This window comes from Colias eurytheme, chromosome 28 (assembly GCF_061535395.1).
Source record: "Colias eurytheme isolate Ceu_HAF_F1 chromosome 28, ilColEury1 Martin Lab GWU primary, whole genome shotgun sequence".
Classification (NCBI taxonomy): domain Eukaryota; kingdom Metazoa; phylum Arthropoda; class Insecta; order Lepidoptera; family Pieridae; genus Colias; species Colias eurytheme.
The window spans coordinates 1,838,237-1,861,713 of NC_143007.1; the positions used below are offsets into that span (position 1 = coordinate 1,838,237).

Sequence of the window (23,477 nt, forward strand, 5' to 3'; positions counted from 1 at the left end):
TGGATTTAGAAAACCAGGTAAATCTATTTTGGAGCAAGATCAAGTTCTACTTCATTAACAGAAGTAACAAAATTATTAATATTGATGATTTTCTAACTTATTATTCTATAACAGTATATTCTGTAGATGCTCTGAATTATAACTAGGTTCCTGTGTATTGTTTATGTAGACTACAAAGCATGATATATTACTATAAACCTATACAATTATACATGATCATTACATAAATCATCATTTGAATAACACACATGCTAAACAGGTCAAAATACCAATATAATTGGAATATTTTGTAAAAAATAAATTGAGAAAGTAAATATATTATAGGTATATGTTGAGAAATTAGAAAAGGGCATTACATTGTTTGCAAAGTATTTGTTCTAAAACTTATTCAGGTAAAAAACATGTGGAAACTTTCCAGCCTAGTATTTATTTGTTGGATTAGGAAAAAACAATTCGTTGTAAGTGGCCAGTAAACACAAATTATTTAATGGACATTAGCAAGATGATTCGCATCAAATACCTAGTTACGCAAAATGTAAGAAGTTTATAAAATAAGAAGAAAAATAAATCCACTAACCAGCTAGATATTTTCCGGAAAAAATGTCGTTTTGCATGCAACTGGCATTCAACACAAGGAAAACAAATGAATAATTTGATTTTCATGTTTCACATTTTTGAAAACAAAATCATCGCGCCTTTTTCGGTTTTCCGCAAAGCACAGTCTATGTCAAAATTGGAATTGATAATGACAAACTCTACTATCTCTGCTCTTGGTTATGATTCACAAAATAACCTCAAATTATATTATTGTTTATTAATATTAATCACTCTATTACGTTAAATAAAATTTCTTATTTACTTCTGGATGGTATTAATTCAATTATTGAATATTAATAAATGCTTACAATCCATATAATATGTCACTTGAAAAATTTTGCCAGCTACAGAGATTTACCCGAATTATGGGAAATTAAAACACCATCGTTGTTCTATTAAAAAATTAAATTAAATTTAAATTCTTGAATTTCACTTTTCAGTATTGTTTTTAATGCTTCAAAATATGAAACTCACTTTGTACGTCGTATAACCCCGAGAGCCAAGATACTGAGTAGGCATGCCGCGCCGCATGATATTTTATATAGGTACTTAATAATAATTACAATTATACACAGGAAAAACCATATATAATTAGGGAATTTTATAAATGTTGATGGCAACACATAAAACTGTCAAATTGTTATCAGCGTGGGTGTGAACTTCGATTGATAAAACAAGTCAATAACTGCGTTAAAAACAACCGACTTCAAACTTGCACTTGCAACATTTACAAATACAGACAAAAATGCTCATAAAATAAAAACTACTGGGCCTATCCGAATAAAATTTTTATGGGACCAATTCGACACCATCCCGCGTCGAACAAAAAAAGAATCACGTAAATCGGTTCAGAAACCACGGAGTAATCGGTGTACATACATAAAAAAAAAAAAAAAAAAAACATACCGGCCGAATTGATAACCTCCTCCTTTTTTTTGAAGTCGGTTAAAAATAAAAACAAATAGTTATCTTTTATGTCATATCGTAAAAACCTGTATCTTTATTATTTGTTTTGAACGTATTTATTACTTTAAATAAGAATTATTGAAATAACAATATTAAATAAATATACCTAATACGCTATCGTACAGGATAATTAAATAAAATAATTAAAATAAATACAAATCAAAAGCGCGAGAAAGAGACAAACATCGTGAATGTGTTCAATGTTGATTGACAATGAAGTGTCATTCATTAATTCATTTCCCAATTCCCAATAATGGCCGAATCTTAATCTAAATACGGATTCGTAAATCTTATTGTTGTTCGGTTGCAAATATTTTCGTGCAAGTGATTTCGGTGCATGTGTTGAAAAGGGAATAACGCGGAATGTTTCCGCTTACCCCGCCCGTTGTGAAAAGACTTTTGGGCTGGAAAAAGGGTCCTGAGGGATCGTCAGCCGCGGAGGACAAATGGTCAGAAAAGGCAGTTAAGAGTCTCGTTAAGAAGTTGAAAAAGAGTGGAGCTATTGAGGAGCTAGAAAAAGCTCTATCGAATCAGAGCAGCCACACTAAATGTGTTACTATACCAAGGTACATACGATCAGTTGTTTTTTTTTGTTTACTACTGTAGTAGGTAGTCAAAATTATTTTCGAAAACTATCTTTTCGCTCAATTTTTTTCATTGATAAAAAATATCCGACTTGTAATTATTAATGTCTAAAAAGTAATGATTCAAAAAAATCTAATTGGTTTGAATGATTTCTGATTACATAAACAATCAATTACAATTGTTTACAATTTAAATTGTACATACAATGTATCAATTTGTTGTTGACTTAGTAGTGTAATGACTTATCACTTATTACCTCACAATATCTTTGAAATAAATATGTAGGTTATGTATTCGCAAAATTTAATTTTACATGGTACCTTTTTAAGTACCCAATTAATATACTTTGGTAAATAATAAGATGCATTCTTATTAATACTCATAGGCATAACCAGGATTGCCTTTATGTACTAAGTTCATTCTTCAAATATTATCTAATAAGATTCTTTGTAAGAAAAAACTTCAAATAAACTTTCATTATAAAATTGAATACAACAACTCTTAAACTTTGTTCCAATGTGGCGGTAAATAATTTTTATGTAGTGAGACAATTCTAGAGACTAGAGAACTGTAACAACACAGGAGGTGTCTGCATGATCGTCAAATTGGAAACATAATCTGCGATTATTTTCTTATTTTGTATGTGATTTCATGTTCAGTGTAAAGATATGGGGAGTCAGAAGTATTGCTTTATACATATATTTATAACTATTAGTATCACTACATAGTATAAAACAAAATCGCTTTCTCTGTCCCTATTTCCCTATGTCCCTTTGTATGCTTAAATCTTTAAAACTACGCAACGGATTTTGATGCGGTTTTTTTAATAGATAGAGACTCAAGAGGAAGGTTTTAGTATATAATTTATTAGGTTTTAGACAAAGCGGGTGAAGCCGCGGGCGGTAAGCTAGTACTAATTATAGAAAAATTGCATTATTTCGGTTAGCACATAAGTCCATGTCTTTAAAAGAACTGAGATAGAAAGCCGATATTTCTGCAAAGTGAAGGTCTGAAATATGTCGCCATTATCTGGTTGAATCTGTTATTTGATTGAATGACTAGCACCTTCATGTATATCACATTGCCTATACAATCATAAATTAAATAAAATGTAGCTAATAAACACATAAAAATTGGCATTTTAACATCACCCATAAAGTATGTACGAATTAATACAACTTAAAACTATTTGAACAATATTTTTTCTTCCATTTCATCTGCAATCAGCGGTTTTCGCTATAAGCGGATGTATTGTTAGTTTGGCATGTAGAGAGAGCCCGTAATAAATTTAGATTATATGTTTCCCTTTAAGACATTTTTTGTAGGTATTTTTTATTTGAACAATGTGTATTCTCAAACTAAAACATTGATGTTGAATCATGATAACATAGATTTACTAACTATACCAACAGTTTCAAAAGCAGTTTCTACAGAGAATAGCTGACAAGAAATTGTATTAATATGACCATGATTTGATCTTATAGTTAGTAACTACTTCTATTTATTTAATCCATGAAAATGTATTTTTTTTGGTAGCGTAAAGTATAACTAGATAAAATAATTTTAGAATAATATTTTGACATATATAATTAAAGATAAGAGAATTAATATTGCATGATAATAGCAAAATAATATAAATAGACTAGACATCTCTTAATTATTTAGAAAGAATTAAGCAACTTATACCTAATATATTATTTAAATGGACAGCTATAATAACTTATTTTAATTTACAGCCTTAACAATAAAATATGAAATTATGTTGTAAAAATAAATACCAACACATTGTTTAAAGATATAACACAAGGCCAGCATATTTATTGTAGATTGTTCTTATCTATCATATCTTATCCCTAACATTGTTGTAATTTGCTAAATTTTTTGGCAACCCTACACAAGGTCAGCATAAATTATGACCTCAAATACAAGGTTAGATTGTAATGTACAAAGGGGATCTTCAAATTTTGTTCTAACAAAGACTGAAATTTATATTTAGCGAAATTCAAATCGATCCGAGTCAAATACGATATTTTAATACGTCTAGGGCATTGACCTTGCGATTTTTCGTCCATTATGCCCAAAACCGGAAAATTCAATATGGCGGATAAGGTACTGACTCTACTACCGACTATTCTAGGAAAAACTCCACACCTAAATGAACGACTATAACCCGACCAAAATTGAAATCCATCGAGCTCATTGACCTCGCTCGGGACAACGACCATCGCACTTTAGTTACATAACCGCAGACAGGACGCAAAATCCAAAAGGAAGGTCAAATCGCCGTCAAAACAATTGAAGCTTTGTCAATATGGCCGACGGGTTTTGGACCTCTGCGTTTTTTTAACCGCTATTTTTATTAGAACAGGAAATAATTCTCAATTCGAAAAGGTTCTATTCTTTATCCGGTGTATAATATTTGCGATATTTCTAAATACGTGCGTGTCTATGTGCGTTTTATGTGAAAATTGATTTGTTTTTGTGTTAGAAAAGTGTTAGTGTGTATTTGTGATAGTATTTTTAAAATAAAAATCGTAAGTAATTCTTATTGGAATCTTATTTGTCAATGAACTCTTTGTTGAAACTACTTTCAGTAATCAATATTTTTAACAGGTATTGAATAGACTAAGGTCATATGTATTATTATTTTGTTATTACGCACGTGAGATTTTAGATTAGCTTTTTATTTAGCAGGTTAAATGATAAAATTTACCGAAAATATTACCTTGATGCGTAGTTTATAGTTTAATACTTGATTAATACATAAAAAACTACTCGGGTAAAAAGTACTTATAACTCGTAAAATTTATAATAATATGTTTTTATTTCATTAATTAAATAAAAAATAAAAATGTTAAGTGTACTTTTTATTACATAATTTTGATTATTTTTTTGCTGTTCCAACTTCCAATATGATTTAAAAACATTGCATTATGTTTTAAATTTTATATAGGTTCTAATATTTTAAGACTTCTCATAGTCTGCACAAACATTCATATCTAAATTTTCAATATATTGTTGGTGGAAGTCCTTTTAGTATGCTTCATTATTATTTTAATTTAAATTAAAATAAAATTGATATTATTTCAAAAGAGGCAATACAGTTTCTTGAGCGCTCTTCTTTAAAAATGACTTTTAGTTTTGTTTATAATAATTTGAATTTCTATATGGATACTAGCTGAATGAAGGTTTGAGTTTGAGCTTTTACCATTGAAAGTTTTGTAGAATCAGTTGGTGGTAAACGGATACCTATGGTTATGAAAATACTTCTAGAAGAAGTCAAATTGAATAAATACATGTTTAAATTTGAGTTTATTTTTATGATGAAAGGTGTCTATCCTCTTTATCAATGTAGTGGTTTAGTAATATCTGTTTACTAGCTGTGCGCCACGGTTTTACCAGCATTGCTCTGCTCCTGTTGATCTTAGCAAGATGATATATAGCCTATAGTCTTAATCAATGAATGGGCTATCTAACGTAGTAACGTAGTTCCTCAGATTAGCGCGTTCAAACAAACAAACTCTTCAGCTTTACAATATTAGTATAGATATATATTTTTTGTTTGTTTCAGAGTGAAGCCCAATGATAATATATTGAATGGACAGTACAGGAAGGGTCTGCCGCATGTAGTTTACTGCAGGCTGTGGCGCTGGCCGCAGCTACAGGTCAGTTTTATGTGCAACAAATTTTAATAAGATTTCTATGACAAAGTAAAAGTTTTGTATTAAATGTAGTTTGTTGTACCGTTGTGGTTGGTAGGTAGCCATGATCTTTATGAAATTATGTTTATTTTTTAAAGGAGGGTATTTTAAGATGAAGGGAGCATTTAAAATAAAAGCTTAAAATAAATTAATCAACATGTTATATTAATTTTCTAGAAAATATTATGTCATAGAATTCATTGAATTATATAAAATAAAACACTTATGTGCATACCAATTTACATAATATAATTAATTTGTGGCAATAAAAAAACTATTATTTAATATTGCAGAGTCAGCATGAACTAAAGCCAGTTGATCACTGTGAATTTGCATACCAGTTGAAGAAGGACGAGGTGTGCATCAACCCTTATCATTATAATAAAATCGATTCGCCTGGTAAGTGAAAAATAGTAATTTTAAATGAAATTACCTACTTAAAACATAAGTATAATTATTAAAAAATAATAGTATTATATAGGAATTTAGTTATTACTGTTACGAGGACTCATGTCATGTTATTTTGAGCACTTTAAAGTGTCTGTTAAGCAATATGACCCACGGGAAGTGTCTGACATCTTACTTTTAACCATAATATATTCTAAAACATATACAATCTGCCACGAGAAAATACATGAAGTAAGTAAAGTTTTTGTGAATCCTGTCCTTGATCACCTGATATTTAGAAATTGGCGGTTGACCAAGCTAGCAGGTAAGCATATGATAGTAGTACATACTAACACTACTCAATCGTCTACATTTCATCCGTCTGAAAATAGGAGACGTCTGGCGGCCATGGGATCTTGCTCTATTTGAATTGATTTTTTTTTTTACAAATACATATCTTGAATCATTTTTCATTTTCATCATCTTTCCAAGAAATAAATTACATTAAATTAAATTTTTGCCATGATTCATAGCTTCCAGATGCTATTTAGCTTGCCTATCAGTTAAAATTATATATTATACTGTAATGCAAGAGTGGCAATTGACAGATCGCATATTTCTAAATTATTTATCAGCGAGTGATAAATGTCAAAATATTTACGCAGATCACTGTTACTTCTTCATTTAACTAAAAAAAAAATTAGTTGTCTGCAAAGTCGGTTTACTTACGATAGTTGAACGTGACAACGTCCGATTGTGCTTCTTTGTCACTCGTTCCGCGCTCTCGCTTGCACTTCAAGCCACATGGAACGCCTCAGAGCGAAGTAACGCCGCATGAGTCATGTTTTTTCGTGCGTGCAGCCGGCTCTATCGAATTGTAAGACGTTGTCACGTCAAAAATTATAGACATAGACATGACATACACAAACATTTATTCACAAAAAATAACACATACAATAACTGAATTATCTATTAAACTTTGCAGCGTTGCCTCCAATCCTTGTGCCTCGTTGCCCGGAGAGCGAGAGCCGCGCTCCGCCCCCGTACGACTACCACCAGCCGCACCACGAGCACACGGATAAGTTAGTTATTTTTATATGTTTATAATTTATTTTAAGTCACCTCATCTGATAAAAGTCTTGCGACTGATTGCAGATCACAATAGTTGTTAAATGTATGTTTGTCTCTGAACTCTTAAACGGATGAACAGATATTTAAAAAAAAAATAGTGTCTTCAAGTGGGTTTAAAATTTGTTTAGATTAACAAAGTAGAATGCGGTATGAATTGGATAAAAATGAGAGAAAAAATGTATAATGATCCAATATAATACAATGTTCATTTCATTTCTTCTCGGCTCCTATCAGTTGTATTGTAATGTTATTGGTTAAATTACTGTTACTTTTTCTTTTATTTGATTTAATTAATTTTTACCGTGCTCATAATTGTGTTGTTATATTTATACTTACCATATTTTTTGCAATAATTTTTCGTTAAAAACATTTACAATTAATCAAGTTCTTTTTTCCTTTTCAATTCAATACGAACTAAATGATGCCTGTCTGTGCTAAGTGGTTTTTCATAACTAATTGTTTATTGAAAAATTGATACGGAACCACAGACACAATAGAAAATCTATTGTGTCTGGGATCGATCGGGCTCCTTGGGGCTCAATGGGTTAATCTGTATGTATGTCTGTCCGTACAGCAGCGTGATGCAGAGCGGCGTGGTGAGCGCCCACAGCGCGCTGTACCTCGAGGCGACGCTCGCGCAGCAGGTGCCCGGCAACACCACTGTGCACCTGTGAGTTTGTGTGTCTGTCTGTCTGTCTGTCTGTCCGTACAGTGCAATAGTTGCTGGTAATGAAACACTGCACTGAACACTCGACTGACCGGTTGGCTTGGTTGGTAGTGGCCCTGCCTTCCAAGCCAGAGGTCGTGGGTTCGATCCCCACCCGGGGCAAATATTTGTGTGATGAACATAGATGTTTGCTCTGTGTCTGGGTGTTAATTATCTATATAAGTATTTATTTAAGGTGATTGCAACGATCTGTTCCCAGCCAATATCCCGCTAGATGGCGCTGAATTCTACATTTCTAGTTTATTTGAGTTTTTGCGTAATTGGAATAGTCATCAAACCTAGGAATAGTCATGGCGGTTACTGAATATTATATTTTATTGAAATATGTTATATCATTGCCTTAAAATCCACCCAATTCGGTAAAATTATGCGTTTTAACATCTGTCATTGCATACAGGGTCGTTTACACACACAGACGTATACAAAAATGATAAAGATTTAACTCTAGATGGCGTGAATGTAAAGCGCGTCACACACGGTGAAGATACTACCTATAATATTTTATCTAATCTAGTAATATTTTATATTACAGTATCTTAAGGTATCCGGTATCAGCGTTCTGACCATCATTTTTCTTTTTTCGCTGTAGAACCGCCATCCTGTTACAAATGACCCACAAAGGAGAATGACCACGGGTGGTATCGGTAAAATTTTAGTTGTGCCACGTATTCGTTATATTGTTAATTCCTATTTGTATTTATAATGATCATATGTATCAATATTAAGTCTTAATTAAACCGGATAAATTGAAATAATAGTAAAAGTAAAAGTTTTTCTTTTGAAACATGTATGACTACGTATGGAATCGGTAAAATACTAGTTGTGTCACGTGTTCGTGATATTGTTAATTCCTATTTGTATTTATAATGATCATATTTATCACTATTAAGTTGTAATTATACCGAATAAATAGAAATAAAAGTAAAAGTTTTGTTTTGACACATACCTATATCTATCTCTCTTGCAAACGTCATATGTCATAGTTTCTATTTGAAATGTCAAATGAATGTGTTCGACGCATTGTTCGATGTTATTTTGAAATAATGTTTAAATTACGATTTACTTTTCACATTTGTCTTGTAAATTAAAATATTACCTATGTAATAAATGTAAAACTTAACGTTCATCGTTAGTTTAAACTCGATTAAGTAGTTTTTTGAAGTGTTGAATAAAACTATTGTTTTATTTTTATTGTCGCGAACTGCGGCTTATTTACATAAAAACTTTAATCATATCTAAAAGTACTAACATCAAGCTTTAAATTGAGCTATATTTCATCTTGACACAATAAGTTTGATTGCGATACCAAGTGCCATAGTCACTTGGGCAATCTCCTGTGGTTTTCATTTTTCTGTATGGGTAGACAAAACTTCAAAACGCCACCTGCTACGGTTTATATTATTATGAACGATTAGCTTTCCGCCCGCATTTTCAAAAAAAAACCCGTATAGTTCCCGTTCCCGTGGGCTTTCCGGGATAAAACCTATTCAATGTGTCCAAGTTACGTTCTATATGTGTGCTAAATTTCATTGTAATCGGTTCAGTAGTATTTGCGTGAAACACACACATACACATCCTCACAAACTTTCGCATTAGTAGGAAGTAGGATTGTTATAAAAATAAAAGTTATATTTGTTGGCGTAAACTATTTTATTGTAATTTTGGGAAATAAATAATGTCAAAATTGATTACCTACAATAAAACGCAGTTTTATTTTATTACCTACATTGGCTACATTACACTATTGTTTTTTTTTTATCAAAACATGTATTTGAAGTAGCAAATATGATATTATGCTGATCCAAGCATTTTCACTCAAAACTAATATCACTAATGATTTGTAAAAGTAAATTATTTCAAAATACATTTCATAACAAGTAAGAATAATTATTCATACAACAACAAATCAAAAACACTATTTACTATGGAAAAAAAACCAGGAAGGTGAAAAACATATTTACGATTTCGATGCACTCGACTTTTAGTAAAATAATAGGTAAAAATATTATTATGGTTTTGATCACAGACATATCTGTGGTTTTGATTTTAGCTACTAGTATCAGAAAGCTGCGTGTTCAATGCACGTCGGGGTCCCACAACTGTGGAGGAAGGAAGGTAGAATACCTCCATCGAATAAGTGAAGTTTCTCGACATACTCGATTTGCCGGCCGGCCTCAATGAAGATTGTCCGAAAGTTGTATATGTGCTCTGTAACGAAAAAATTTCGCTAGCGCGATTCAGAGTGAGGTGTCGTACAATATACCTAATGAAGTTTTTCATCTTTTTATTTTACTGCAAATCTTCTTATATATAAAAATGAATCGCAAAATGTGTTGGTAAGCGCATAACTCGAGAACGGCTGAACCGATTTCGATAATTCTTTTTTTATTATATTCCTTGAAGTACGAGGATGGTTTTTATGTAGAGAAAACGTAAATATGTACCACGGGCGAAGCCGGGGCGGACCGCTAGTACAAAATAAAAATTAAACAATGGTAATGTAAATTCTAAACAAACTACTACCAAAATACAATTAGAACAAAAATCATTTGACTTGTTTATTTCACCCAGAGGCCAGAGGCGGCTCGTGACAAAATTGTATAGGTGTTCACTTGAAATAAAACAACGAAAATACAATAGCGTTCGGGATGATTTATTACAAAAAAATGAGCACCACATTTTATAAATGTCTATAACACTAAAAATTACAAAGTACAGGCTATTTCAAAACGAATTCAATGACTAGGTATCAATAATTAGTAAATCACCGAATTTGCATTCGCGAGCGTAGGTATCCATAGTGTTTGTCACTGACGGTCACTGACCTCTATAACTTATAGTTATAGAGGTCAGTGGTGTTTGTTGTGTAAACATGTATGTATTTGAGTAGTTAGTAGCATATTATATTCTGAATTTCTGATCCATGCCTATTCACTCAAAACTAATAACACTAATGATTTGTAACAGTAAATTATTTCAATAGGTAGGTATTTGAACATTTCCCAACAAGACGTAAGAATAATTATTCGTAGGTATACAAGATACAATAACAAATCTAATACACTATTTATTATTTTATTATTTACTAGCGGTCCGCCCCGGCTTCGCCCGTGGTACATGTTTACGTTTTCTCTCCATAAGAAGTAATAGCTAGAGAGCTAGCGCAAAGCTACCTGTATGTATTTGACCAGATCTGGATTTTTGTGTGTTGATTCCCCTATACCTACTATACATGAGATGAGGAGTCACTAAGCCCAGAGTGGTGGACGGGGCGCGCGCTTAGGTAAGACAGGTGGAAATTTTTGGCGAACTTTGAAACCATTTGACCACGTCTGCCATTTTGATATTTGAAAATAGATTATTATTACTATCGGAAAATAACAATGGCAGACCATTATCACGCGGATAACATTCTGGCAGACACTTATGAAAGTGCTGAAAAAAATACAATTTTGAAAGTATTTGACCAGATCTGCCATTCATATATTTTATTTATTAGGGTCTTAAAAACTTATTTTCGAAACGGCAGACATTTTCATTGCGTACAGACTTCAGCAGACAACAAAACTTTACAGACTTCAGCAGTCAACAAGACTTAGCTTCTACATGGTCAGATGTATATATGTATTACGTTCCCTGACCTTACATCAATGATTTACTTTATTAATGTTTTTATGGTCATTTACATTTAATTTTGAAAACTATGGAATAAAATTTATAAATTTGATGATACAAAACTAAATATACATTTGTAAAGAATCTCAAATATAAAGTTGTGTTGCAAATAACAAATCATCATTTAAATATTTAGTTTATTTCTTTATTTAAAAAACAATTAACAATTACAAAACAACATAAAAAAACACGCATGCATTTATTGAAATGTTCATTCATCATCACTATCGTATGGCGTTGTGACTTGTGTGACTCGTCTTCATAATCCATTGAATCGGATTCTGTAAAAGTAAAACGTAAATTATATAATAAAAGAAATGAGTCATTATAAACTTACCTAGTAAGGCAATGCCTTTGATGTCGCACGATGCCGCCGCACCGCCAGTGTAGGTACTTCTGCTGCTACATGAAAATATGCTAGGGTTGCAACAAATGGGAAATAAAACAATTGTGATTATTACTATTATGATGTAATCATTTATTCATATTATGTACATTTAAAACAATTGCTATTATTAAATCTGATGTAATTATTTTTTCATAAATATATAATTATTATTAATTACATAATATATTGCACTGTGAAATATTTACGTATCACTTTATTTTTGATGTTCTTAATTGTCTTTTATAAACGCATTCGCATTGGGATCAACAATCCGATAAGAAAAGAATGGAGACAACATATACATAGCTTTGATTTCAATTCTACAGATACAAAATATACAATCTATCTAAAATGATACAACGGATGTTTCCTGCGTTTTCTCGTCAAAATACCGAAACAACGTAATTATTGTATAGTAGTTGGGCGTGAAAGTAAAAAAACAAATGAAAAGTGTTTTCCATATGATTATTTATTAAATTTACGCGATTAAGAATAATTTCAACGATACAATTTAGTAACCGAGAATTCAGAGGATTAAAGAAAATACCTGCCTGATCATTTTATCAAACTCTAAAAGAATTATGGTTATTTCGCATCACTCGGTTTATTAGTTTGGTAATAATTATTAAAGGTAGTTACAACCCTAGCCATTGAGTCGAACGGTAGGCAACACAATATCGACTTTGTGCGGGTACATATGGTACATTTCTTCTTGCTGTGAAGCGTAATTATTATTATTAAGATTTTTTAGGCTATTTTGAATCAGCTGTTCTAATTTAATTCTAGAAATTTTTTTAAAAGTATATTATGAGTTTATAAATACCTCAACCAATAGTTATTGTGTCCTATCCTCATTTCTTTATATCTTGGTAGTTAACTAAAGTGTTAAATTTACATAACCTCAACAACAACATTTACACTGCCACTGCACTAAAACTAAACTAACTAGCTCTCTAGCTATAAGAACCATCCTCGTACTTCAAGGGATATAATAAAAAAAGAATTATCGAAATCGGTTCAGCCGTTCTCGAGTTATGCGCTTACCAACACATTTTGCGATTCATTTTTATATTAGACTAGCGGTCCGCCCCGGCTTCGCCCGTGGTACATGTTTACGTTTTCTCTACATAAGAACCATCCTCGTACTTCAAGGAATATAATAAAAAAAGAATTATCGAAATCGGTTCAGCCGTTCTCGAGTTATGCGCTTACCAACACATTTTGCGATTCATTTATATATATATACTAGCGGTCCGCCCCGGCTTCGCCCGTGGTACATATTTACGTTTTCTCTACATAAAAACCATCCTCGTACTTCAAGGAATATAATAAAAAAAGAATTATCGAAATCGGTTCAGCCGTTCTCGAGTTATGCGCTTACCAACACATTTTGCGATTCATTTTTATATATAAGACTAGCGGTCCGCCCCGGCTTCGCCCGTGGTACATAATATTTACGTTTTCTCTACATAAAAACCATCCTCGTACTTCAAGGAATATAATAAAAAAAGAATGATCGAAATCGGTTCAGCCGTTCTCGAGTTATGCGCTTACCAACACATTTTGCGATTCATTTTTATATATAAGAATAAGATTATGTGAAAATAACCAGGAAGGTGAAAAACATATTTACGAAAACCTAACATAGTAACATAATATGGCTGTCGCTACAATAATTATATTTCAATTTTATCTTTTTATACCTAGTAGAACTGGCCGACGAATAAAAAAAATCGTATTAGAATAAATACAATAAATTACGGAACAAAAAAAGGATTGTAACTGAATTAGGTATGTTTGTTTCTGGGCGCACCGTTTTCGACGACGCGACGCGCGACGTAAGCGTATAGGTATAGGTACCTACTTTGCTAAAACAAACTAATAAAATTGTGTGTCTGTCTGAAAATTCGGAAAAGCATATTTTGCAAGTTTGTAATTACTTTGATAGTTTACCGATTTATAATAATTGTAATTGTAATTGTATAATATATAATTTGCAATGTGGTGAAATTTCATAAAAATCACGGGCCAATTTTTTGTTTTGAATCCCACCGAAAATATAATTGCGTTATTAGAATAATTAATTACTATACCTACCCACGATCAATTATTACAATATAGTCTCAAATGCATACTAGAGAAATATTGCAATTTGATTCAATTAAAATGCATAGCATACAAAAATAAATTCACAACACAAGAAATTCCGCGCGCAAATCATAGCGCGTGTCAATGAAATCAAGAATGTTTTATATCACAAGCCGACGCGGACGACGACGCGACGCCGAACAAAAGTACCTACGACGGACGACCACGCTTCGAGTTGCCAAACAACATGAGTAATAAATTGTTTACAAAAAAAACAAGTTTTCCATTTTTCTGTATGAGTAGACAGAACTTCAAAACGCCACCTGCTACGGTTTATATTATGAACGATTGTTATAAAAATAAAAGTTATATTTGTTGGTGTAAACTATTTTATTGATCAATAATTTTGGAATTTAAAATTGTCAACATTGATTACAATAAAACGCAGTTTTATTTTATTACACTATTGTTTTTTTTATCAAAACATGTATTTGAAGTACCATATAATATTATGCTGATCCAAGCATTTTCACTCAAAACTTATATCACTAATGATTTGTAACATAACCAACATGTAAGAATAATTATTATTATTCCTACCTACAACAACAAACCTAAAACACTATTTACTATGGGAAAATAACCAGGAAGGTGAAAAACATATTATTATTTACGATTTCGACGCACTCGACTTTTAGTAAAATATAGTAGGTAAACATAATATTATGGTTTTGATTTTTGCTACTAATATAAGAAAACTGCGTGTTCAAACTACCTACTTGTTTGTCTGTCTGAAAATTCGGAAGTACTTTGGTAGTTTACCGATTTATAATAATATTGTATATATCGTTGTTTAAAAAATATTCAAACACAATAAAATATGATATACGGATTTATCACTGGTTTCAGTGATGAACTGATGAGTCAATTATAGCCACTATACTTTCGTCATACGTGTGTATGATTGATGTGATTTGCAACGTGGTGATATTTCAGAAAAATCACGGGTCAAATTGTCCCACCGAAAATATAACTGCGTTATAAGAATAACTATACCTACGATAAATTATACATAATACAATATAGTCTCAAATGCATACTAGTGAAATATTTTATTTGAATCAATAAAATAAAAAAATAAATAAAAAATAATAATAATACAAAAATAAATTCACAACACAAGAAAATCCGCGCGCAAATCATAGCGCGTGACAATGAAATCAAGAACTTTCGAGCCGACGCGACGCGGACGACGAAGGAGCCTAACAAAAGTACCTACAATCATAGGCGGCTCGTGACAAAATTGTATGGCCGTGTTCACTTGAAATAAAACAACGAAAATAGGTACCTACAATAGCGTTAGCAGTACAAAAAAAATGAGCACCACATTATAAATGTCTATTTATACACTAAAAATTATAGAGTATTTCAAAACGAATTCAATTATTATTTAGCAATAATTAGAAAATCCCCGAATTTGCATTCGTGATCGTATTCATAGTGTTTGTCTACACTAATATTATAAAGAGGAAAACTTTGTTTGTTTGTTTGATTGTAATGAATAGGCTCATAAACTACTGGACATTTTACCAATGTTTGCAAGTTTGTGATTACTTTGATAGTTTACCGATTTATAATAATTGTATACTTATATCATTGTTTAAAAATATTCAAACACAATATGATATAGGTACTGATTTATCACTGGTTTCAGTGATGAACTGATGAGTCAATGTTAGCCACAATACTAATCACTTTCGTCATACATGTGTATGAACTATGATTGATGTGATTTGCAATGTGGTGAAATTTCATAAAAATCACGGGCCAATTTTTTGTTTTGAATCCCACCGAAAATACATATATTACTAATTGCGTTATTAGAATAATTAATTACTATACCCACGATCAATTATTACAATTTACAATATAGTCTCAAATGCATACTAGAGAAACATTGCAATTTGAATCAATTAAAATGCATAGCATACAAAAATAAATTCACAACACAAGAAATTCCGCGCGCAAATCATAGCGCGTGTCAATGAAATCAAGAATGTAATTTTATATCAAGCCGACGAGCGACGACGCCGAACTAAAGTACCTACAGTACCATTTACCTTCAGTGTACAATACAGTTTACAGACCTACGACGGACGAACAATAATGAGTAATAAATAAAAAAAAACATAGTTTCTAAGGTCATTAGTTTTATTTTATTTTATTGTTATTTTCTTTGAACGATTGGAAATGAAATTACTCAATTTTTACACAGAACTTTGATTTATTAGAATTAGGGTGCACTCACACACATCAGTCACCGTCACGGCACGTCACCGGACAGGATTAAAAAAAAATATGTATCAATAGTTCTAGTATGACTCTGTTCCCACACGACAGTCGCCGGCACGAAATCTATCAGTGACGTCACCGGTCAGGCACGTCAAATAATCTTTCCATACATGTATCATACTTTTATCCCCACTCACCCGGTGCCGTCACGTCTCAGTTCAGTCAGCGTCGTGCTACCGTCAATAATTGCTACATGTTCTCTAGCGTGACACACGTCTAATCACTGACTAACCTGATGTATGTGTTCAATGATTCAGTCAAACCGGCGACGTGACTGACGGACAACATGACGGTGACTGGTGTTTGTGGATACGTACACAAACCGTCACCGATCAGTCATCGGTGACTTGACGGTGACTGATGTGTGTGAGTGCACCCTTATGCTCATTATGCATAAGATAACGAACGCGAATGCACGACATCTAGCGCGTCAATGTCTAAACATCGCCTTTCGTTTAGACATTGACGCGCTAGATCTGTAATAAGTATATAGTCTATGCGCTAGATGTCGTGCTTTATGTCGTGTTTCGCTTGGCAAAAGTCACGCACACTACTGTAGAAGTGTCAAATTTTTCCGGTATTTTACTGTTGTTTTTCTAAGTAAATATTGTAAATTATTGATTAAAAAGGTCGAACGCGCACACATTTCATTATAGAGAAGTGATAAAATGATTAGTTTTAAAGAAATAGTGTCTGTGTTAAGTGTTTAGAGGTAATCAAAAATGTATGGAGGGACGGTCGGAACATCAACCTTAAAATTATTTAAGTAATGTTTATAACACAAGCGAAAGCTTAGTATGGGATCAGATCGTGCCGTGTGTGAAAATTGTCCTGAAATACTTATTTATTTATTTATTTATTATTTCATAATTTTACTAAAGTCCGGTCGCGGAGCAGGAAGAATTTCGTACATTAACCTGTTATTACCTGTCACTGTCACTCCCTTGTAAAAATAATGTGTCTTGCTCGCACAGGTGCAATGACCGCCGTCCTTAGGGAGTGTAAACCTTTAACCTGAGAGCGTAAGGTTTTTGTTTGCTTGATTGGTGTCAGGTGTTCAATTATGATTTTTTGAATTCAAAATTTATAAGAATAAACCTCAAACTCTTTATGTCCAATCAAAATCCGCCTAAGTCGAAATCGCGTGTTAGACTAACGTATTTCTGTAATATTGTACATAGTAAATTATTTTTTGAAAAATAAGGTCATAAAGAAGTTTCACTTCTTATGTGTGTACACGCACACTTTTTTTATATAATATATCGTTGTTATTGAAAAAGTTAAAATGTAACTAACTAATAAGTATTGTAAATGAATAAAGGACAGTTATTTAATAAATTAGTAAAAAACATTTTCTCCTCCAAATATTTCATGTAAACTGCACTTCATTCAAAAATGTTTGTGACCACTGTCAGTAGGTAAAGAGGTCATTGTACGAAATTCTTTCTGCTCCGCGACCGGACTTTACTACATAATTTTATTTATTTATTATTATTGTTTTTTTTTCTTCTTTTTGCACTATCCCATTAACTTCATACATTTCCTTTCCATCAGGTTGCATGGTAGAGATTGCTGCTTAGCAATAAGGCCGCCTCTTGTACAAACTATGTCTTTCTTATGTATTAATGGTATTTTTGTCATATTTTAGTTTGTGTGTTAAAGAGTTATAAATAAATAAATAAAAATAAATATTTATTATTAAATTCCAGGAGTTCGTCGACAGTGGAGACGCCGCCGCCGGGCTACATGAGCGAGGACGGCGATCCGATGGACCACAACGACAACATGAGTGAGTTTGTTGACAATTTGTTTTATTTATTTTTCTATGTTTTGGTAAAAAAATATGATGTTAAAGTTACACAGTTTGCAAAAAATTAAATTTTAGGGTATAATAATTCATATAAAATAGTTTTATATTATGCAGTTAACTATAATTACTTGTTTTTTTTTCAAAGTAAAAGATCATTTGAAATCAAGACAGAATGCTTATCAAGTCTTTTTTAATCAGTATTTTATTGTTTACCTTTAGCATTCATCAGATAAACAATTCTGTTAAACAATAACTTTATATTGTATCACCTCCGTAATACACTTTTTAAATAAAAAATTCGTATAAATAATATTTTATTCTTTCTATTTTTGAAGTGAAAACTTCTTTAGCGGCGTTGAGCACTTTTTCTGTAATGGGTATAAAATCTTAAACACGCGTCAGGACACGTGACCTGATCGAAAAAGCGTAAGACGGATACCATTCCAAAATATCAAACATGCTCGACGTTAATAATCCAGTTTTCACTTCTGCCGGCACTCCCGGAGTGCAACCCGTCTTTTTCCCGCTTTTTTTCGATTAAATGATATTCAACCCCTTTTTTTTCGATTAAATGATATTTATCTTTGGATGTACATATTTCTATTTTTCTACTTAACCACATGTTCGTTCTGCAGACCTAACCCGTCTGAGCCCGAGCTCCCTCGGCGCAGAAACCGCTCCCGTGCTGTACCACGAGCCAGCGTTCTGGTGCAGCATCAGTTACTACGAGCTGAACACACGTGTAGGGGAGACTTTCCACGCGTCTCAACCGTCAATCACTGTGGACGGGTTTACTGATCCGAGTAATAGCGAGCGGTGAGTAGACGGGTGAGGGAGACGGGTGGGGAGGGAGACGGGTGGTGAGGGAGACGCCTGGGGAGGGAGACGAATGGTGAGGGAGACGCCTGGTGAGTGAGGCGTCTGGTGAGGGAAACGTCTGGTGAAGATGGCTGGTCTGTTTATGTTGTATATGTGCTCAGATAGTTACTATGAGCTGAACACACGTGTACGTGACGTGTGTGCGTGTGACACGTGACGAATGGTTTGAGAGACGTCTGGTGTGGGAGACGCCTGGTGAGAATAACGTCTGGTGTTGGAGACGTCTGGTGTGGGAGACGTCTGGTGAGGGAGACGCCTGGTGAGGATAACGTCTGGTGTGGGAGACGTCTGGTGAGGGAGACGCCTGGTGAGGATAACGTCTGGTGTGGGAGACGTCTGGGGAGGGAGACGCCTGGTGAAGGAGATGTTTGTTGAGAGAGACGTCTGATGAAGATGGTTGGTCTGGTTATGTTGTATATGTGCTCAGATAGTTACTATGAGCTGAACACACGCGTCGGGGAGACTTTCCACGAGTCACAGCCGTCTATCACTGTGGACGGGTTATTATATACATGATATATAGTTATTCTATACAGTTATCTTTTGTTATGGCATCTTAGTAAATTATGAATATTTAATACTAATGTATAATATTAATGTGCTTTTAAATATTTTTTCTTTCCTTCTAATGTTTAAAATTAATAAATAACTGTTTTTTCACAGTTTCTGCCTTGGTCTCCTATCTAACGTGAATCGTAACGAAGTCGTCGAACAAACACGCAGACACATTGGTAAAGGCGTGCGCCTTTACTATATAGGTGGTGAGTGTATGGACCGATGTTTTTTGTTATTTTTATAGTTATTTAGAAATAAATAATGTTTTGGTTGCGTAATTAAAATGTTTTGGAAAGTTTTGACCATGTTAAAAATATATAATTACTAGCTTACCGCCCGCGGCTTCGCCCGCTTTGACTTCTAATAAATTATATACTAAAACCTTCCTCTTGAATCACTCTATCTATTAAAAAAAACCGCATCAAAATCCGTTGCGTAGTTTGAAAGATTTAAGCATACAAAGGGACATAGGGACGGAGAAAGTGACTTTGTTTTATACTATGTAGTGAATTGAAGAGGTGGGATTCGAACCCACGGCTTATTCATCCGTAAGACTGAATACGCGGGTTAAAATCCCATCTCATAAACTGATTTTTATCTCGTGTTTAAAAACGTACAAAAATAAGCAGTGAATCATATAAAAAAAAAATGTGTGCGTGTACTAGTGTACACACGTAAGAAGTGAAACTTCTTTATTACCTTATTTTTCAAAAAATAATTTACTATTTCGACTTTACAGAAATACTTCGAATCACGCGTGGTAGGGATAAGAAAAAGATGACGCGTAACGGAAAAATGTCACGCGTAACGAAAAAATGTTACACTAATTTTTTTTCCAACCCCGATAAAGAAGTTTCACTTCAATAATTCATTGAGTGTCTTAATAAAAAAACCAGCTGGATCAAATTTCATTATTTTTGTTTGGATGATGGTTTTAGAAAAGAAAAGTTTAAATTTTTGTTCTTGACGTTTTTTAGGTTAGCTACAAAAACCTTGTATTTTAACGGTCTTACTAATAAAATTTAAACACCCATTCGTTATACAATGGATTAGTTATTGCAATAACCTGTCTTCTTTTTACGATTGACGTTTCATGTGAGCAAGAGCAGGACACAGCTATGGTAGAAATTGGTAGAAATTTATCCATTGTTTAACTTTTTATTAGTAAGGCATTAACAATTTTAGTAGTCTTTTGTGTACACGATCATTATTAACCTATTTTAAGTTTTTTCGGGTAGTTTAAAGATAATATTAATATTCTCTATTACAGGGGAAGTGTTCGCAGAATGCCTCAGTGATTCCTCGATATTCGTACAGAGTCCAAATTGCAATCAACGTTACGGATGGCATCCGGCGACCGTTTGTAAAATACCGCCAGGTTTGTTGGTTTTTTTTTATTATTTTTTCTGTGTATTCATATGCGACCAGTCGTACACTGAAACTGAAAAAACAAACTTTTATTTAGCAGCTAAGTGAAAATTGACAAAAGGTAGAAAATACATACAAAAAATGACTATGTATGTGATAATTATAGTGTGTCCTACGAAAACGTCCTTAAGGAGTTAACTAGTTTTTCACGAGCAGATAGCTACAAAATACCCCAAAAAGGAAGCATGTTTTTTTGTATTTTTTTTTTACTATTTTGATGTATTTTTTTGCAGGGTGCAACCTAAAAATATTCAATAATCAAGAGTTCGCTGCACTTCTAAGCCAGTCCGTGTCTCAGGGCTTCGAGGCTGTGTTCCAATTGACTCGCATGTGCACAATACGCATGAGCTTCGTGAAGGGATGGGGCGCGGAGTACAGGTGAGGAGATATATAGTACACATGAGTGGGTATATAGTACACACATGATACATGAGTGGGTAAATAGTACACATGAGTGGGGATATAGTACATGCACGAAACATGAGCGGGTAAATAGTACACATGAGTGGGTAAATAGTACACATGAGTGGGTAAGTAGTACACAAATGAGTCGGTAAATGGTCGGTGTCTCAGGGCTTCGAGGCTGTGTTCCAGTTGACACGCATGTGCACAATACGCATGAGCTTCGTGAAGGGATGGGGCGCGGAGTACAGGTGAGGAGATATATAGTACATGCGTGATACATGAGTGGGTATATAGTACATACATAGTACGTGAGTGGATAAATAGTACATAGATGATACATGAGTGGGTAAATAGTACATAGATGATGCATGAGTGGATAAATAGTACATACAGAAAATTCAAAATATAGAAACATTTTCTGTAATTTTTGCTGACGTGAAGACCTTTTTATCACCACAATTTTGAATATGTATTTTACTTTTTTTTGTAATTATGGTTTTGTTTCCCCTTTGTTTTTGGAATATAAATTGCCATATTGAATTTGAGTTTGAATTTATTCCACTATAGTAGAGCCATTTTAATAGGCAACATTTGACAGTTCAACAAAATTCAAGAACGTAACCTAGTAACGACGACATAGAATAACATGATATTTCGTTTTGTTAGAACTGCACATTTGCTTGACTTTTTTCAATTACGACTACATAATATTTATAATAACAATGACCGATACAAGTAATTTTAAGATTTCATTTTACTGATAAACCATTTTAAACATAATAAACAATTTCTGAATTGAAGAACTGACGTCACTACAATTTTGTGTCAATAAACCTTTTTTCTTTTTAAATACCAGAGACGTTACTCTAAAAATCGAAATCTGACATCTAGAATCGAATGCATTGATTACTTGTGAATAAAAATTATCATAAATCAATAAATTCGATTGACAAATGTTTCAAATCCGTATCGATTAATTCACTTTAATCGATGTTTTTAAGCAGGTTACCTCTCTTCGAAGATAAAATTGATAGACGTCAAATGTTGCCTATTAAATTGGCTCGACAATAGCTTTCCCACCCTCTATATGTGTGCTAAATTTTATTGTTATCGGTTCAGTAGTATTTACGAAAGAGTTACAAACATACACATACATCCATCATCACAAACTTTCGCATTTACAATATTATTAATTATGACACATTTCTCACAAACAGACGACAAACAGTGACCTCAACCCCGTGTTGGATCGAGCTGCATCTAAACGGTCCGCTGCAGTGGCTCGACCGCGTGCTCACACAGATGGGATCACCGCCGCTGCCCTGCTCTTCTATGTCCTGAATTGGGTACACGTGTGTAACTCATGAGTAGGTGTATAGTACATGAGTCTGTATCATGAGTGCGAAGTGCGTATAGTACATGAGTAGGTACTACAAGTGCGTATATGTTTATGGAAAAACGCTGCCCTGCTTGTTCATGTCCTGAACTGGGTACACGTCTGTAACTCATGAGTAGTACAGTACATGAGTTTGTGTCATGAGTGGGTAACTAGTACATGTGGCTGTATCATGAATGGGTATATAGTACATGCGTCTGTATCATGAGTAGATAAATAGTACATGCGTCTGTATCATGAGTAGATAAATAGTACATGCGTTTGTATCATGAGTAGGTACTACAAGTGCGTATATGTTTATGGAAAAACGATGCCCTGCTTGTTCATGTCCTGAGCTGGGCAAATTAGCTCATGAGAATATAAATAGTACATGAGTATGTAGTAGTATATACATACATCATGAGTAT

General features: G+C 33.2%; 2 protein-coding genes across 2 annotated transcripts in view; one reads left to right on the forward strand and one right to left on the reverse strand.

Moving 5' to 3' along the window:
• Window positions 1–702, reverse strand: part of LOC149896481 (uncharacterized) — a 34,067-nt gene extending 33,365 nt beyond the window's left edge. Inside the window, exon 1 of the mRNA XM_090117425.1 lies at window positions 578–702. The gene's annotated coding sequence lies outside the window, so the exon portion shown is untranslated. The remainder of the gene's footprint in view (window positions 1–577) is intronic.
• Window positions 703–1,550: 848 nt separating this feature from the next.
• Window positions 1,551–23,083, forward strand: Smox (Smad on X protein). Its single transcript, XM_090117445.1, has 11 exons — window positions 1,551–2,129; window positions 5,720–5,813; window positions 6,143–6,248; window positions 7,222–7,318; window positions 7,942–8,037; window positions 18,307–18,386; window positions 19,043–19,223; window positions 19,950–20,047; window positions 21,112–21,219; window positions 21,503–21,647; window positions 22,892–23,083. Exons 1-11 carry the CDS (start codon window positions 1,927–1,929, stop codon window positions 23,013–23,015), a joined length of 1,332 nt encoding a protein of 443 aa, XP_089973571.1. The 5' UTR covers window positions 1,551–1,926; the 3' UTR covers window positions 23,016–23,083.
• The last annotated feature ends 394 nt before the right edge of the window (window positions 23,084–23,477 follow it).